This window comes from Ictidomys tridecemlineatus, chromosome 5 (assembly GCF_052094955.1).
Source record: "Ictidomys tridecemlineatus isolate mIctTri1 chromosome 5, mIctTri1.hap1, whole genome shotgun sequence".
Lineage (NCBI taxonomy): Eukaryota > Metazoa > Chordata > Mammalia > Rodentia > Sciuridae > Ictidomys > Ictidomys tridecemlineatus.
This window is the reverse complement of record NC_135481.1, coordinates 197099572-197117560: the sequence shown is the minus strand read 5'-3', so window position 1 is coordinate 197117560 and position 17989 is coordinate 197099572. Positions and strand designations below refer to the sequence as shown.

Here is a 17989-nt window from a genome sequence, read left to right as displayed (position 1 = left end):
GCTGATCTCCCTTCAATTTTCATGAGATCCCCCCCCACCCCCACCCTGCTGCAAACTGTCCTTCCCTTTTGCTCTCTGGCTCCCACATAGAGAAAGCATGTGACCTCTATCCTCTGTGTTTGACTAATTTTGCTTACCATAGTGTTCTCAAGTTCCATCCATTTTCCTGCAAATGACATAGTTTTATTTTTCTTTATGGCTGAATTAAACTCCATTGTGGATATGTACCACATTTTCTTAACTTATGGTTTTTTTTAAAAAAACTTTTTAGTTGTAGATGGATACGATACTTCTATTTTATTTTATTTATTTTATTTTTTTAATGTGGTGCCTGGGATTGCACGCAGTGCCTCATGCATGCTTGGCAAGCGCTCTGCCACTGAGCCACAGCCCTGGCCCCTCTACCTGTGTTTTTAATTCGTGAATGTGAATGAAATCTGCAAGCAGAGTCTAAGGTGGGCATGGCAGCTCTGGGTGTCGCGAGAGTCCCAGTCCACTGTTTATCTTCGTTTGACCCTCCTGTGCCCATGAGGCCCATCTCCTAGGCACCCTCTTGGTCCAAGGTGGCTGCCCAACTCCACCTTCACAACTGCAGTCCTTACTAGAAGCAGAAGGAAGCAAGAAGTGGAGGGAGTGGGACAAGAGGGAAACCCTTCCTTCCAAGGAGCCGTCCCGGAATCTGCATATGACACTTTCGTTTGTGCCTCATGGCTGGACTCTCGCCACGTGGCCACACCTCGGGGCAAAGCCGAGGACATGTTACCCCAAGTAACCAGTGCTCGGCAACGACAGAAGGAGGCAGAGGAGGACAGAGGGATGGGCTCTGATGAGGCTCTGCTGCAGAACCTGAAGCAGACCAGGGACCCCCGGCCCAAGGACCCCTGCCACAGTCAAGCCAGGTTTGCGCACGCACAGAGGGTGTGACAGACTTAGTCTGCAAGCTGGCTGTACAAAAAGATCTCATCTCCGTAGAAACCTGTGAGCCTGTGTCTGGTGGAGAGGACGAACAGGGGCACTTGTTATGTGAACTTACAGTTACCCCTCCCCACTGGGTACAAAGTTCAAAGAATTTCCAGAATCTTTATTCAGAGAATCGGAGGCGACAGCAGACAACAAACCTGCCTCCCGAGAATCCCTCGGGTGTCCGGCCTCTCCGTCCGTCCTGCTTCAGTCCTGGTCTCTGAAAGGGGAAGCTGGGGCTCGGAGGGGTGAGGAATCTTCACTCCGCCACAGAGCAGATTAGCGCAGAGTTGGGGGTTTCTTGGGACTGACCGTTGGCCCTCCACAGCACGTCGTCCTCGCTCGCGCTCTATGTCCAGTCACAGAGTGGTGCTCCTCTCGCTCCCAGCCCAGCCTGGCTCGGGGCCCGTTTCTGGATCCTCTGACCTCACTGTGGGCTCCACCACCTGTGGACGCCTCTCCACCTGCCCAGCCTCGCACACGGAATGTGGTGAAGTGCTGCCGGGGCACACTCTGAGGAGGTGAGCAGGGAGCCACACCGCCGCTGGCCCAAGCCATCTGTGTCCTCTCTACTGCGGGACTCCCCCTGGTTCCAGGGCTGGGCCCCGAGCCAGGTGTGCTGTTTTGGTACCTGCGGCAGAGGATATTCTTTCTGTCCCTCTCTGATCCCTCTTCAAACACCGAGACACAGCCTCCCTGGCACCTAAACTGAAGTCAGGTGACTCGTTCTGGCCAATGAAATCTCTTTTTCCCTGCCACCAAGATGACCTTGGTGGCGTCTGGTCCAGAACAGGAATTCACAAAGGACTGCGCCTGTGCATCTCCTGGGGGTTGTATCAAAAGGCAGGTGTTCCTTCTGGGGTGGAGCCTCAGCACCTCCATTGCAAATAAGCAGCTGGGCGACACTTGACGCTGTTGGTCCTTGAGCAGGGTGAGCCCAGGCTGAGGCTGAAGCTGAAGAACCGCCATCCCCCATCGAACTGAGCAAGAAGTAAGCCTTCCTGGAGTTAAGACACAGATTTGGGCTGTGTTTGTGGCCTCCACACAGCCTAAGGTACCTGATGAATACTTTGAAATAAGGAATTGTCATTTAGTCAGTCAACCCATCTCAGTTTTCTTTTCTTTTTTTTTTTTTTTTTGTATTGAGAATTGAACCCAGGGGCACTTAACCACTGAGCCACATCCCCAGCCCTTTTTATCTTTTATTTAGAGACAGGGTCTCCCTGAGTTTCTTGGGGGGCCTTGCTAAGTTGCTGAGGCTGGCTTTGAACTCGTGATCCTCCTGCTTCAGACTCCTGAGCCCCTTGGATTATAGGCATGCGCCACCGCACGGGGCTTGACTCAGTTCTTAAGCACAGACTCATTCTGCGCCCTGGACACTTCACGCATGAGGAGATGCTTAAGCTTGGGGTAGCACAGGTGCCCTTGACATTGACAGTCTCCTTGAATTTTGCATCTAAGCACCATATAACCTCACCCAAGTCCCAGCCCTGCAAGTCCACAGGGGAGCTGGGATTTGAACCAGGGACCTTTGGGCTTATGAGCCTGTGTTTCCTTTTGGTTAAGCAAAGGGTAGCCACATTTGTTTGGGGGTATTATTTTGGAGATGGAGGCTGTAGTAGCAACCCCAAATTCATGGGTTCCCTTACATCCCTCTGGTGCCAAATGTGGCAATTTAGGGACCTGAGTCACTGCTAACCAGTCAGTGGAGTGGCATTCCTGACACAGCCTGTCCTTTGAGCTGTGCCTGGGTTGATCCCTCACCATTTCTCACCCTTGACACTGCCCACGTGCTTCCTGACCTGGCCAGGCCCCAAGGCCTCTGCCGCCCACATTCTTCCATTCTTGGTTATTAGAGAGAAAAACTTCCAAGAAAAGCCCTTGGACTGGCCTAGAGGGCCCTGCAAGCAGGAGCAGTGCCTTGCTCCTCCCCGCTGCCTCCCGCACAGGCGGGCAGCGCGTTGCTGGCTGGAGCCCACCGCACAGCCGCCACGGCTGGCAGAGAGAGCGCGTGGAGCAGGTGATACGGCCCTGACCCGCCCTCCTCCTCACACCTCCTAACTGTCCTCTTGGCTCACGAGGCCTCTCAGGGAAAACCAATCAATGACCTTAGACACAAAGGACACAAAGGTGGGAGTGGCCTTTCTGGGGTGCAGGCCATTAGGGAGTGGGCAGAGAACTGAGAGAAGAAGAGTTGACAGAAGTCAGTCTGCTCTTCACATCTGTGCCAGCAAACTGAATACTGTCAGTGATCTAGGGGCCTAAGTTCTGAACCATTGTGGCGGTAACTGTTGGATTTTAATGATACCCATGTAAGCGTCAAATCACACATTTTAATTCTTATCCTTTAATAAACTTTAATAAAATTTTAATGAATTCTCATCCTTTAATTTAAAAAAAATGGTGTTAGAGTTGCCCCCAGGGCATGTGGACTCAGGGTCACACCTTCAAGGACAAAGAAAGTTCCTAACAGTTTGGAATCTCTCAAGTGTGAAGTGTATCTGGTTCATTCCATGAAGAGCACTGGAAATCATTTTGTTGTGTGAAGGAGGAGGAGTAAGCAGAATGACCCATGTGGGTGTAAGATATTCTAGCCATGCCTCTGAACGTCAGTCTTCAAACACAAGACCCTCAAATCCTACCTTCCTTCATTTCTCGGAACCTCTCACCACTGCCTCCCGCCTGCCAAGGTCAAATCCTGGGTCCTCACCTTCAGCCTCTCCTCCCAACCCCTACAGCAAGTCACTCTTCTTCCTCATCCGCTGGCCATTCTAGAACCTTCTGCTCTCTGGCATAATTGCTCTGAGATTTGGAATACTGGTGGAGATGATGGGGACCATACCTTCCCCAGCCATTATTTTTTATTTACCATTATTACCAAGCCTGTGTCTTTTTGTCCCCTGCTCTCGGTGGCTAGAACATTGCAGACGTCCCCACAGTCTTGGGGGTGTGTGTTAGTCTCCGCAGACATCCATCCCCCTGCACAGGAAGGTGCAGTCCCCCCAGGTCCCTTCGGCTCCAGAAGAGGCACGGCTGGCATGCTGTGCCCACCTCCAGGCACCTGGATGTGTGTTTGGAATATTCTGCCTCCTTAGCCCTTCCTTTTCTTGGTTCTCTGAAAGCTGTTCCTCACTCTTGGTCTGATCAAGGGACCCCCCTCAGTATTCCCAGGAATCTCGCAGTTTCCCACTGTCTCCCCCTCTGGTCCAGCCCCAGCAAGAGGCTCCGGTGACCAGATCCAACAGAATGGCTTTGGTTTGAGCAGATCCTGCAGCAGGGCTCAGCAAGTACTAGCACACAGTAGGCCCAGCCTGCCCAGGCTCTTCCACCAGGGGCAGGCCACCTTCCAGAGCCCGGGAAGGAGGCCTGGGGCGGCACCCTGTTGCCAAGAACAGAGAGGCCGCCAAGGAAGTTCTGCTCTGGGTCACACCCACCTCTGGGTGGCTGCCAATCTCCCTGCCAGAAACCGCAGGCCGGGCTGGGGCTGCCCAGAGTCCCAGCCACGGGGCTGAGGAGGGCTGGGGTCAGGTCTGCAAAGGGGGTGTTGGCTGGACGCTTCTGGTATCGACTGCCCCCTGGGTGGGGCAGGGGCTCTGAGCGGGGCTGGAGCAGCTATGGCAGCAGCTTGAGCTAACGTACTTGTGCTGGAAGGAGCTAGCGAGGGCCCGCCAGCCTGTCACAGGCTCTTGGCATTGGCACTGCCTCTGGCTACACACACACACACACACACACACACACACACACACACACACGCACACGCACTGGCAGGCACCCTGTGGTGGTCTCCACGGTCTCACACTCAGGTAAATGGGCTCATCATGGGGACTGTGAGGATGGGGAGAGGGGCGAGGAATGAACAGGCCAGCGTGAGCGTGTGTGTGCGTGTGTGTGTGTGTGCAAGTGTGTGTGCCTGGGAGTGACCTCACAGCCGCCGGAACATAAAGACTCACAGGTCCTGCCTCCCAGGCTCCAAGCTGGCTCCGCGGGGCACAGGGACATGAGAGGCACAGCACAGACCCAGCTCCTGGCCTTCTCCCTCCTCTGCCTGCTCTCAAAGGTAAGGGGGCCGGGCCCCGAAGGCACCCTGACTTCCTCAGGGTGGGGGTGGGGGTGGGTGTAAGTGTACAGCCTGAGCCCTGCAGCTTACCGGGGGCACAGTGTGGCCTTTGTGCCAAGCCCAGCTCCCCGCCTGGTCCCAGACATGGCTTCTCTAGCTCTGCTGAGGGACCTCAAGCAAGTCCTTGTTCTAGTCTGAGCCTCAGCTTCTGCCTCCGTTGAATGGGCATGAGGCTCACGAGGCCTCCGAGGAGACCACTCCTGACAACCTCCTCCAACACTGAGCACAGGCCCTGGGCCCAGAGTGTTCAGAAGACACCTCCAGTGACTGTACCAGTCCCCACAACGCCTCTTCAAAGACAGGGCACTCTAGACAGGAGAAGCTTCACCTATGTCCAGGCCAGGGCTGGGATGGGCGCTGGAGTCTAACTGACCGGAAAGTCTACAACGTGAGGACACTGGGCTGCGGGGCGCTCAGGTGGGGGTTGGCTGCTGGAGAGGCCCAGGGACCCCTCTGTGATCCCTCCTCCCTCTGTGCATTTCCACAGGGCTGTGGGCCACCTAATGTGCATAACAATCCCAGAAGGGATTATAGCCCCCATTTCAATCAAGTGAGGCTCAGAGAGGAGAAGCAAGTGCCCAGAGCCGCAGAGCAAAGAAACGTGAGAGTAGAAGAAGATGGTGCAGTGGGGCCAGACAGGCCTGGGGTACGTGAAGAGGGTCCCAGCCTGAGCCTCCCACCTTAACCTGTCCAGTGCCACAGCTGCCAAGCTGGGTCACCCCTCAGCAAATGCTGAATTCTTGGAGCCAGGGAGGTTGGTCCCTGAGGAGCTGAGATCTTGGTGTATTTTTATGCTCCTTGGAGGCACACGGGGGTGGCAGCTTCTCCTCCCAGGCCGGAGCAGTCTCACCAGTGTCCCGGGCTGGCTGCTGGCTCTCCCCAAGGGGATGGGGACATGATACCAGGGCATGTGGTTTGGGTAGTTGGAGCAGGGCCCGAGGTTCTGGGAGGAAGAGGGGCCCGGGACTACCAAAACCAAGGTAGCCCTCCTGGTCGCGCTGCACGCGGGCTTCTTCCCTGTCCCGGGAAACCACTGAGCATCCTGTAGAGAGACCCAGGGACTTGGCCACGGCCAACATGTGAAGCCACAAGCACCCACAGAAACAGAATTCCAAGTCCTCCAGGCAGGCGTGGGCTCCTGGGCTCCAGGCTGGGAATACGGGCAGGAGGCAGAGAGACCTGGAAACAAGCAGGGTCCTGTGGAGGAGCTGACCACGACCTCACTTAGTCACTCAGGAGAGATGGCCTCTGTCCACCGATGGGGGAGGAGGCTGAGTTCCACCTCCAGGTCACAAAGCAGCCAGGCTACTTACTGTAGGTCAAGGCAGGAAGTAGAGCCAGTACCCTCGGGTAGCCACGCAAGGCTCTGGGCACACCTGGAGTGACCAGACGACTGGAAGTTAGGGCCAGAGTGGATGGGGTGGGTCCTGAGGAATGCCAGCAAGGGCACGTCCTTCCGTGGCTGTGCCAAGACATCCTCCTGACTTATCCTTCTTGAACAAATAGAGGCTAAGCTGGCCTCTGAGTCCCTAGAGGTCAAGAGCAACTGAGAGCTCGGATCTTGGACTCCAGAGCCTGGATTCTGGTCCTGGTTCCACTACTTTGGCTGACCATTTCCTCATCTTTCAGATGGACATGCGAATGGCAGTTCACTGGAGGGTCAGATCCGATGACACAGTGACGCCCTCCCAGGTGGCACGTGTGGTGTGGCAGGTGGTAGTGAGCTGTATCACTGACGTCATTGACAGGTTCCCCCGGGTCTCAGGGCCTGCAGAAGGCAGCAGAGCTGGCTGGGTAAGGGAGCCCACAGAGGGGCCCGGGGCTCAGCAGAAGGCTGACTCTTGGCACCCTTATTTTAGGGTGAAGGGACCCAGGAGCCAATTCTGATCCGTGTCCCCACCATCCACAGCAAAAGGAGTGGGCCTCTGGTTTGGGGACTCCAAAGTCAGCCTTTTTCTTCTCAGGTCACCTCTGGGTCCATCAGCCCGACGCAGATGATCAGGGAGGTCCAGACGCTCATTCCTTTTTTATTTCATTTATTTTTTAGATGCAGTTGGACACAATACCTTTATTTTTTTTTATTTATTTCTATGTGGTGCTGAGGATCGAACCCAGGGCCTCACACATGCTAGGCGAGCGCTCTGCCCCTGAGCCCAGCCCCGCCCAGCCCCGCCCAGCCCCAGATGCTCATTCCTGATGAGCTCCCAGGGGAGGCTGTGCTACTGGACCACACCACCTGGGGGACGAGGCGAGGCCCCTCCTCTAGAATCCGAAGTTCTGCTGGGAGCACGGTCGTGGGTGGGAGCCAGGTGGTGGCCTCCTCTGCCACCCAAACCAGAGGCTGGCCAGCCAGCATAGGTGGCCCCTGCCGGTCAGGGTGGGAGCTGCAAGCAACGAAAGCCTGGGGCCCCAGGGGAGGGTCAGGGTAGGGAATAGGGTGACCTGGTCATTGCCTGCTTTGGGTCACCAGAGAGATGTGACATCATTAGTTTTCTTAGCCCAAACCACAAATCTTCCCTCCTCTGGAAGATCCCCTCTAGTCCCCACAAGTCTGCAGAGGATCAGTCCTCACGGAAGGGACCTTTATTCTATTCATTTATTTACATGTGCTGAGGATCGGACCCAGGGCCCCACAGGTGCTAGGCGAGCGCTCGACCACTGAGCCTCAGCCCCACCCCTCGGGGGACACCTGGAGCTGGGCCTACCTCTTGGTCCCCACCTTCAAATGCACATGCAGGGAGCACTTGGCATCTGGCTTGTGGTCTGGGTGTTTCTTTGTCCTGGGTGGGAAGGGGCAGTTGGGTCACTTGGGTTGATACCTTGAGCCTGCCACTGGAGGGGGGGGGGTCCCTGGCCCGGGGTTTCCCTACCACAGGAAAAGCCTACCAAACTGGGTTTCTAGGTCCACATGGGGGAAGCAGAGTTGGGCCTGACCCCAGCCCTGCAGTGGACACTCTGGCTTTTGGAGAGTCCCTTCCCCTTTCTGAAGCTCAGCTTCCCCATCTGTACCCGGTGGGGTGGGGGTTAGCCCAGGGCAAAGCAAACCTACCTGTGCTCTGGAAGCCCTGGGCAGCTTGTCAAGTGCACAGATTCCAGGGTCCTGCCACTGGGGCTTCTGATCTGCTAAGACTCAGAGGGCTCTTAGGAGTTTCTTGGCTGGTGTGATGTGCATCCAGGGTTGGGAAGCATACTTGGATTGTTTCAAAGACCAAAAGTGTTCATGGTACTTTTTGAGTTAACCAGCCTTCAAGCGAAGCATCCACGTGCTAGAAAATGTGCCCTGGCTTCTGCAGTTTAATCCTGGGGGTGTCGCTCACGCATTCCTGTTTGCTCATAGAGGGCAGGGCAAAGCCTGTTACTGTAGTTAACAAAGATGACGATGGAGCTGAATGCATTGAGCTCCTATGATGTGCTACAGGATTGACCTGAGTCATTTCAGGCATTCGTCACGGCAAGCCTCTGAGTCGGACATTACCATTGGCCTCACTGCACAGGTGAGGAGACCAGGCTCAGAGAGCTTGCTTGGTACCTTTCCCAGGGTCACTCAGCTGATAAGGGGCAGAGCTCTTGCTCATGACCACAATGCCACACTGCCTCTCAGGGAGTGCCTGGGGAACGCTGGGGTTCAAGGTCGGGTCTACTGACTCTGAGGCCAAGGCCTGGACCCCACCCTGATCAGCCTGGCAGAGAGGTGGCCAGTGGGAGGTTTTCACTGTCTACCTCAGGGCTGAGCAAGGTTTCTGTCTCTTCAGGTGTGTGCCCAGCTGTGCCCGACACCTTGTGCCTGTCCCTGGCCACCACCCCGATGCCCGCTGGGGGTGCCCTTCGTGCTGGATGGCTGTGGCTGCTGCCGGGTCTGTGCCCGGCGCCTGGGGGAGCCCTGTGACCACCTCCACGTCTGCGACTCCAGCCAAGGCCTGGTCTGCCAGCCTGGGACGGGCCCCGGCGGCCGAGGGGCGGTGTGCCTCTGTAAGCAGGTTTGCGGGACTCACAGAGGGTGTGGGGGGAGGCCAAGGCCACCGGCCTGAGTCAGAGAGAGCCCTCCCCCTCGTCCCCCTTACAGCCTCACCGCAGGTGCACCTTCCAGCCAGCTGGACCTGGGACCCTCCGCCACTTCCTGGGCCCACTTCCTACTGTCCTCCTTGACCTTCCTTGCCCTGCCCACCTGAAGACCCCTCTCGGGCTTTACCTGCCCAAATCGTAGCCAGCCTTCAAAGCTCAGCCTGCCCGGGAAGCCTCCCAGACTCTGCAGCCCAGAAGCCACTGTCCTCTCCCGAGAGTCCTAGTGACACTGGGGAAGTAACGCAGCCCCTTATTTAGGGCAGTGTCGGGCACCGTGTGGAGCACTTACTGCACAAGTCACGGGCCTCCAAGTGAGGCAGGGGACAGGAGGTCCTTTCAGACCCATTTTAAAACAAGGAACTGAGGCCCAGAGACGCTAGCTGACACGCTTCACGTCACTCAGCTGCGGCCTTTGCAAACAGATCTAAGCCATGCTCCTCCCGTCCTCCTCCTGGGCCACAGTCCTGGCTCTGCCCTTCCCAATGACCTTGAGCACGGGCCAGGCCTGGCACCCGCCGGCACTGCAGGGCAGGGGTTGCAGTCTTGTTCTGATGGCACCCCTGTTGCAGGGGGCTGTCCTGTTGGGGGGACACTAGCAGCCTCCCTGGGCTCCACCTGCTAGACGCCACAGCAGCCCTCCCTGCCCCTCAAATTGACAGCTGGGTCCAGAGGATGCCAAGTGCCCCCAGGGCACGATTATCCCCTGTGCAGAACCACTCCTTCAGAGAAATAGAAAGAGGTCAGAGGTTTTTAAAAATGATAAGGGCCTGGAGAAGGATTTGCCTCTTTCGTTCGCGTGCATCTCATACTTTTGTAAAAATAAAGAGAGAGAGAGGAGAGGAAGGGAGACTCGTGAATCATTGACAATGAATCCATCTGTAGGAAAAGTCTTACTAAAAACCAATAAAACAAAACTTATAGACAGAAATTTAGACACAGTGAATCCTTGTTAAATGTTCCCTTCGGCAGGAGGAGGAAAGAACGAGAAAGGGATGATTGGTTAAACTCACAGATGACCGCTAATGAAAATGGGCCTAAAGAAAAACTGAGAGATGTGACACTTAGCTTCCACAAGCTATTATTTAGATTCTCCATGCCATAAGGCAGAGTTTATATATCGAACTTGTGTAACCCTGACCACGTGCCAGGCTTCACAAATATCAACTCCCTTAATCTCACAATAGCCTTTTGAAGTTGGTATTAACAGATGGAAAAAAGAGGCACAGAGAGGTTAATCAACCTGCCCAACGTCACAGAGCTCATAATGGCCAACTGGGATTTGAACTCGGAGATCTGGTTCCGTGATCTTAGGCTCCAACACTCTTCTGCTCAACGGCACACAATGAGTGCATAGTGGCTGGTACTGTCAACAACTTCACTAAGGGCTCTCCTCACCCACTCTTGATTCAGGCTTCAAACACCTGCAGCCAGAATCTACTTGGTCTCTGCTCCTTCCTGCCATTCCCAGCCCTGGTCCGGCAACATGGTGATGCTCATGAGTTTTCATAATTTGCACCCAATTTAGAGGCTGGGAGCTGGTGGCCTCCATGTGAGTCCGAGCCTTTATGGACACAGTTTCACTTTCTCCTGAACATGGAAGTGGATTCTGTTACCCCTGTTTTGCAGATGAGGGAACTGGGTTGAGTCACCTGCCTAGGCCACAATTTGTAAGGGTACAGAGTCCCCAGAGGGCAGGACTGGTCTGTGCCTGGGGGAAGTGGGGGGGGGACGATGCTCAGTGGAAGGCGTCATTTGTGGGAGGTTCCTGGAGAAGGGGACATTGGAGAGGACCAGGAGGAGGAGGAGGAGGAGGAGGGGGAGGAGGAGGGGGAGGAGGAGGAGGAGGGGGAGGAGGAGGAGGAGGAGGGCTTTGGCAGCGGGAGGTGTGTGGCCAGGCAGGGGAATTCCAAGTGTGCTAAGTTGGGAGGTGCCTGGTGACATCTGGGAGCACAAACAGATACACACAGTCCCTGACGTGGGGAGTGGCCGCTGAGGGATGGCTGCCTGACCCCCGTCTCCAAGCTGAGGACCAGGGAGGGCTGAGAAACTGGGCTAAATCCTCACCCCGGCTGACGTTCCTAACAGCCCTCTGTATGCAGGTCATCCTGGTGACCCCGAGGCCCCCGGCAGCGGCAGCAGGCACCAGGCTGGAGCTCCGGGCTTGGCCAGGCCAGGGTGGGGACTAAGGTGCAGCTGCCCCTGTGGGTTCCAGGGAGCCAGCAGCCACATGGTCCAGGCCAAAGGGTCAGGGACTTGGAGCCAAAGGACTGAGGCCTGAGCCGGGAGAGGGAGCTGGCCCGGGTCTTGGCCTTCCCGGAATGATAAGCGGCCCCGCCCCCTGATGGAGCGCCTCTGCGCCAGGCCGGGACTGAGAACTCGCTGGGCGCTCGCTCACTTTACCTGCCAGGGCCCTGCAGCAGCACCAAGGCTCAGAGAGGCCAAGTAACCCGGCCCTGGGTCCCCAGCGTGGGTCCAAGTACTTGTGGGTCCTCGCCCTCCGTGTCTGAGGTCTGTTGAGGTTTCTCTCACTAGACCTGGAGGCCTGCAGCCAGTGAGCCCTTGCCCCAGACCCACTGGATGGTCACCCAGGTCCCCAGGGAGCCTCCCCCACCCACACCTGTTTCTTTGCCCCCGGACAGCTGCATACCTTTCCAGGCGACTTTGCTGCTGGTCTTCCACTGGCTTGGGGTCCCTCCGTCACTGAGGTACACTGTGTCTCATTCCCAGCTAGGAGCAGGGCACCCACAGCAGGCACAGCAGCCATCGCTGGAACACTGGGGCTTGGAACTGTTCAGTCGGAGCCTGTCACAGGCTGAGCCTTGGGCCAGACATTTCAAAGGGCATCTGAGGGTCTTCTGTCCCAGCCAGGCTCTCAGCCAGCCCTGGGGGATCCCAGGAGGAACACCCGTGCCCCAGCCCTCAGGAGCTTGCGTGGGTGGAGGAAGTGGTAGTGAAACCCATGTCTCAAGGGCATACTTCTCCGCCTCCTAGGCACCTACTGTAAGCCTTTCAGTGTGCTACTACTTATTATCCACGTGGCCTGAAGGTACAGATGACTGTTCTCATCATTGCAATTATTCAGGCTACTCAGGGAAGTTAAGTAAGTGACCCAGAGTCACACCGCCAGCAAGTTAAGCCCTGATGTGACAGTGGTGACTGCAATGCAGCGGGACAATGAGGCTGTCGCATAAAGTCCCTGAGTGTGTACTAATCTAGTCTACTCAGGATAACAACACAGTAGCCAGGACCTGCTGACCGTCCCCTTTTTGTTGGATTCATTTCCTACATCACTTCACTGGGTCTATACCACCTTGTGAAATAAGTACCACGGGATTCCATTTGCAGATGGGTAAACTAAGGCAAGGAGAAGTGAAATCACTTGGTCCACAGCTCAGAAAGGGCAGGCTGAGCTCTAAGCCTGGCTGGTCATCTGGCACACCCTGTACAGGGTCCCAGTGTCCTGCCTCAGGGATGGTGGGGGCTGGTGGGGCCCGTGCACGTGGCTGGGATGGAGCCCTGGGCAGTGCGCCACACCCCGAGGGTGCGGCTTCCCCAGGGATCCTAGCAGCTTTGCGGAAGGGCCACGCGGAGCTGGGGTGACCGGGGCCCTATTTCTCCTCCCTCTGCAGTGGGAGAGGACGACGCGGGCTGCGAGCTGGACGGCCGCCTCTACCAGGACGGGGAGACCTTCCAGCCGCACTGCAGGCTCCTGTGCCGCTGTGAGGACGGCGGCCTCACCTGCCTGCCGCTGTGCAGCGAGGACGTCCGCCTGCCCAGCCGGGACTGCCCGCGCCCCAGGAGGGTGGAGGTCCCCGGCAAGTGCTGCCCCGAGTGGGTGTGTGACCAGGCGGCCGGGAGGGCCGTCCAGCCCCCCCAGGGCCAAGGTGAGCTCCGGACGGCTCAGGCCACGGAGGGGAGGGGGCTTCGTGCTAGGACACAGGGACACTTCAGAAACGGAGAGGGGTGGACGAGGAGAGGTGGAGACAGTGGAGGGAGAATCGCCAGGCCACCCTAAGCTCGGCTGAGCCCAGAAGTGCTGGGTTTTACACAATCAGAATGGAAAATGAAAGTCAGGAGGCAGAGTGGGGTGGGGAGGAGGGTAGGACACTGGAGCCGATCCTCCGTGCACAGCAGAGGAATGCAGGATGTGACAGGGACCCGATGTTTAAATACAGCAGCCCCCACGACCAGCACATCACCAGTGCATCACCATCTGGACTCATCAGAAGGACTGCAACTGAACCAGGCAAGGTGGCTGTCTCTGGGACGTGGGCCTCGGGCCGGGCAGAGATGGAGAAAAGACAGTTACTCCTGCTATGAACTCTTCAGTTTTAGAGATTTTATTTTTGTTTTGTTGCTTTTTAAAAACCTATGGTTGTTGGGGCGTGGAGCTCAGTTGGGGGCCACTTGCCCAGCACGCACAGACCCTGGGTTCCATCTTGAGCACTGCAAAAAAAATTATTTATGTATATATAGTCATTATATGAATATGGCTTTACAAAAAGGGAGGCAGGCAGTACCACAGTGGTGCTGCATGCTGCAGAGGCATGCAGCATGGCGAGCTCAGGCTGTGGAGTCTATACCAGCTCTAAACCCAGCTCCACCGCTTCCTTGCTGTGCAGCTCTGAGGGTTGCTTACCTTCTCAGCCTCACTTTCTCCGTCTGTGCAATGGGGGTAACGGGAGCAGCCACCTCGTAGAGTCGTGAGGGCTAAATGAACGAGCAAAGCAGAGCCCTTAAACGGCCCCAGCACACAGAGCGGCTAGAGCGGGGGCTGAGGGGAGCCTGGGGTGAAATGCACCTCATCGGTTCGAGCCAGGGAGCTCACCTCCTGTGCCAGAGGCAGGGTGAGAAACCACTCCTCCAGGTGGACCTCACTCTACGTGTGGCCTGTGTGCGGAGCCAGCACACGTACACCTTGTCTCTCCGTGTCCACGAGTTCCGCCTCCATGGAGCCAACCATCTGTGGACTGAAAGTATCTGTTTTGATTTGGGTCTGTTCTGAACATGTAGATTTCTTTCTTTTTTTCAAAATTTAAAAAAATTTTTTTTTTAGTTTTACATGACAGTAGAATGTATTTTGACATATCTTCCCATCCTTGTGGTGGAACGTGATGTGGAGTCACACCTGTCATGTGCACATGTGTGAACCTAGGAAAGTCATGTCCGATTCATCTACTGTCTTTCCCATCCCCATCCTCCCTCTCTTCCACCCTCTCCACACTGTCAATCAGATGAAACCCTCACCCCTGCCCTTTACTCCTCGCCTAACATGAGTCCCCATCCACATATTAGAGAGAACACTGGCCTTTGTTTTTTGGGGACTGGCTTATTTCACTTAGTTTAATAGTCTCCACTTCCATCCATTTACCAGCAAATGCCCAGATTTTATTATTCTTTATGGCTGAGTAATTCCACATTTTCTTTATCTGTTCTTCTGTTGATGAATGACACCTACGTTGGTTCCTTAGCTTAGCTGTTGTGAATGGAGCTGCTGTAAACACTGATGTGGCTGTGTCACTATGGTATACTGATTTTAAGTCTTTGGGGTGTAAACCGAGGAGTGGGATAACTGGGTCAATGGTGATTCCATTCCAAGGTTTCTGAGGAATCTCCATACTGCTTTCCAAAGTGGTTGCACCAATCTGCAGTCCCACCAGCAATGTCTGAGTGAACATTTTTCCCCACATCCTCGCCAACATTTATTGTTACTTGTATTCTTGGTGATTGCCATCTGACTGCAGTGAGATGAAATCTCATGTAGTTTTAATTTGCATTTCTCTAATTGCTAGTGATGTTGAACATTCTTTCATATATTTGTTGACCAATTGTATTTCTTCTTCTGTGAAGTGTCTGTTCAGTTCCTTTGCTCAATTATTGATTGGGTTACTTGGTTTTTTTGGTGTTAAGTTTTTCTGATTTCTTTATATATCCTGGGGATTAGTGCTCTATCTGAGGTGCAGGTGGCAAAGAATTTCTCCCATTCTATAGGCTCTCTTTTCACATTCTTGATTGTTTTGTTTGCTGTGAAGAGGGTTTTTAGTTTGATACCATCTCACTTATTGATTCTTGATTTTACTTCTTACGCTTTAGGAGTCTTGTTTAGGAAGTCGGCTCCTAAGCCAACAGGATGGAGAGTTAGACCTACTTTTTCTCCTAGTAGGCTCAGGTCTCTGATCAAGGTCCTTGATCCACTTTGAGTTTTGTGCAGGGTGAGAGGTAGGGGTCTAATTTCGTTTTGTTACATGTGGATTTCCAGTTTTCCCAGCACCATTTGCTGAAGAGGCTATATTTTGTCCAAGGTATGTTTATGGCACCTCTGTCTAGTATGAGATAACTGTACATATGTGGGTTTGTCTCTGCGGCTTCTGTTCATTCCATTGGTCTTCCTGTCTGTCTTGGTGCCAATGCCATGCTGGTTTTGTTATTGTGTTAATATGCAGTATAATTTGAACTCTGGTGTTTTGATGCCTCCTGATTCACTCTTCTTGCTGAGGGTTGCTTTGGCTATTCTGGGCCTCTTAGATTTCCAAATGAATTCCATGACTGCTTTTTCTATGAAGAATGTCATTAGTATTTTAATGGAAATTGCATTACATCTGCCTAGCGGTCTTGGTAGTACTGCCGTTTTGACAGTGTTAATTCTGCCTTTCCAGGAACGTGGAGGGAGGGAGGAAAAGCTAAACCCTGAGCACCCCCCCACACAGGTGACGCCTCCTGCCTGTGAGAGGCCACTTACCAGCGGAGGTTGGGAACTACAGAGAGGAGAAAGTTTACTGGGGAACCACCTAGCTGTTTAATAACCCATGTCTGTGGGGTGGTTCCAAGGACCAGGCCCTGGCCAAGCACGTCCCATCCATTATTTGATTAAATCCCAGCAATCAACAGGTAGGAAATTTACATGAGCAGAAACGGGGGCCCAGAGGAGTCAAGCACCGTGACCAGGGAGGCAGTGACCAGTGGCGGTGCTGGGCTGTGAGCTCCCCTCCAGTGCTCCCTTGGCTGTCTCTCCCCCAGGACCCCAGTTTTCTGGCCTCATGGCTCCTGCACCCCCTGGCATCCCCTGCCCAGAATGGAGCACAGCCTGGGGCCCCTGCTCCACCACGTGTGGGCTGGGAGTGGCCACCCGAGTGTCCAACCAGAACGCCTTCTGCCAACTGGAGACCCAGCGCCGCCTGTGCCTGCCGCGGCCCTGCCTGCCTGCTGGGAGCCGCCGACCCGGGCACACCGCCTTCTAGAGCCGCTGGGAATGGAGATGGATGTGCACGGTCCCCAGGAGACCACTGACGGCAGACGGCCCTCACCCATGCCTTTGGCCTGCATGAGTCCAGCTGGGGTCCACCATCCGGGGCCAGGAGGACGGGAACATTCACAAGCTGCCTGGTCCAGCCCGACCTGAGGTTCGGCCAGGGCGCGTGCCCAGGCCCCTTCCTCCCACAGCCGGGGGCTGGCCCGGGCTTCCCGGCTCTTCTGGTCTGGTGCCGGCTGCGCACCGCCTGGTCAGCAGGAGCGCTGGCGAGCTTTCTCCCAGCTTCCCTGGGCAGGGTGGCACCACCAGGGCCTCCGTCTAGCTTTGGCAGCTGGTGCTGGCCATTTCGCTGGGGGAGGGTAAGGAGGTGGTCCACAGGTGTCCTGGATCTCCTCCTCTCTTCCTGGAGCTTTGCAGGACTGTCCCTGAATAGAGGGGCTATGCCTGAACCCGAGGGCGGGGCTTGCAGAACACCCTCCCCATTCCGGGAGAAGTCAGCGGAGCTCCATGAGGCCGAATCACAGTGTCCTGAAGAAGCCAGAAGCCACTTTGCTTTAGTAAGAACCCACCTTTTTGAGCACCCACAATGTGTGATCATTGAGCTCAGCCCCTGGCGTAGACCAATGCCCCCCAACACTGAGACAATCGGGGAGAAGGAAGGGTCCCTCATTTATTTCAGGAACAGCCTGAAATAAACTAAGCCAAGTGTGAGATTCTGTTTGGCATCTCATGTTTTATTGTAAAAAAAAAAAAAAAAAGGAATATACATTTTACAACCTCCTTCATGGTCTATCTGTATTTGTTTTTAAGAAAATGGTGTTTCCATCCAGATCCAACGAGGAAATTAGAATACTCCATATGTAAACAAGGCTTTCTCATGAAGCTGATTCTATTGAGAGATAATCCACTCCTGGTTAATGCACAGTCTTCAGCTCATGCTTGAGGGGGCCCTTACATATGTGCTCCCTCAGGTGACAGACACCTCCCTCCAGGTGGCAGACAGTCCCATCGTCCCAGGAAGCTCCCTCTGGCCCTGTCCAGGCTGTCGCAGTCTCTCACCGTGGAGAGGGGCTGCTCTTCTTAGAGTTTTCATAAACAGGACCATAGCAAGTATTCTTTAAGGACTGTCTTATTTCACTCCGATAATAATAAAAAGAGGGGATTTAATGGAGGGAATCAGTTACCCAGTGGAAGGGTCAAATACCTGGAGATCAAGAGGAGGAAGTCCTAGCAGCCCAGTGGCAGAGGGACAGAGGGAGAGCCCAGCCCAGGACTGGCCTAGCACACAGGAGGTGAACAGCAGCAAGGCTGAGTGCCCCCCGGAGACCGCACACAGGGCAGGGGACAGCAGCAGAGTCAGTGATGGGAGCCTGGGGCTGGAGCCTTCTGAGGAGAAGTGGCTGGGGGCCAAGGTCACCCATGCAAACCAGGCTGACCCCCTCCCTTTCTGAAGTTTTAGAGCCAGAGGTCTGGGCCTGGCCTGGCTGACCCCAAGAAACCTGCACTTGTTTCCTCAGTGCCGGGTTGGGGCTGTACGGGGGCTGGGCGTCCCTGGGCCCAGTGCTGTGGGCACAGTGCCTGACGCAGAGTCTGTCCCCGGG

The 17989-nt window shown here is 55.1% G+C and overlaps 1 protein-coding gene across 1 annotated transcript; it reads left to right on the top strand.

Annotated features, from left to right (window-relative positions):
• Positions 1-4434: 4434 nt before the first annotated feature.
• Ccn5 (cellular communication network factor 5) lies at positions 4435-17168 on the top strand. Its single transcript, XM_005325295.4, has 5 exons — positions 4435-4763; positions 4927-5017; positions 8830-9046; positions 12769-13023; positions 16157-17168. Exons 2-5 carry the CDS (start codon positions 4958-4960, stop codon positions 16375-16377), a joined length of 753 nt encoding a protein of 250 aa, XP_005325352.2. The 5' UTR covers positions 4435-4763; positions 4927-4957; the 3' UTR covers positions 16378-17168.
• Positions 17169-17989: the final 821 nt, after the last annotated feature.

What these genes read in the sequence shown, in the direction of transcription:
- Ccn5 (XM_005325295.4), top strand. Translation starts at nt 4,958, where the DNA reads ATGAGAGGCACAGCACAGACCCAGCTCCTGGCCTTCTCCCTCCTCTGC. An exon ending in TCCTCTGCCTGCTCTCAAAG is followed by an intron (nt 5,018 to 8,829) that starts GTAAGGGGGCCG and finishes CTGTCTCTTCAG; the next exon opens with GTGTGTGCCCAGCTGTGCCC. An exon ending in CCAGCCCCCCCAGGGCCAAG is followed by an intron (nt 13,024 to 16,156) that starts GTGAGCTCCGGA and finishes TCTCTCCCCCAG; the next exon opens with GACCCCAGTTTTCTGGCCTC.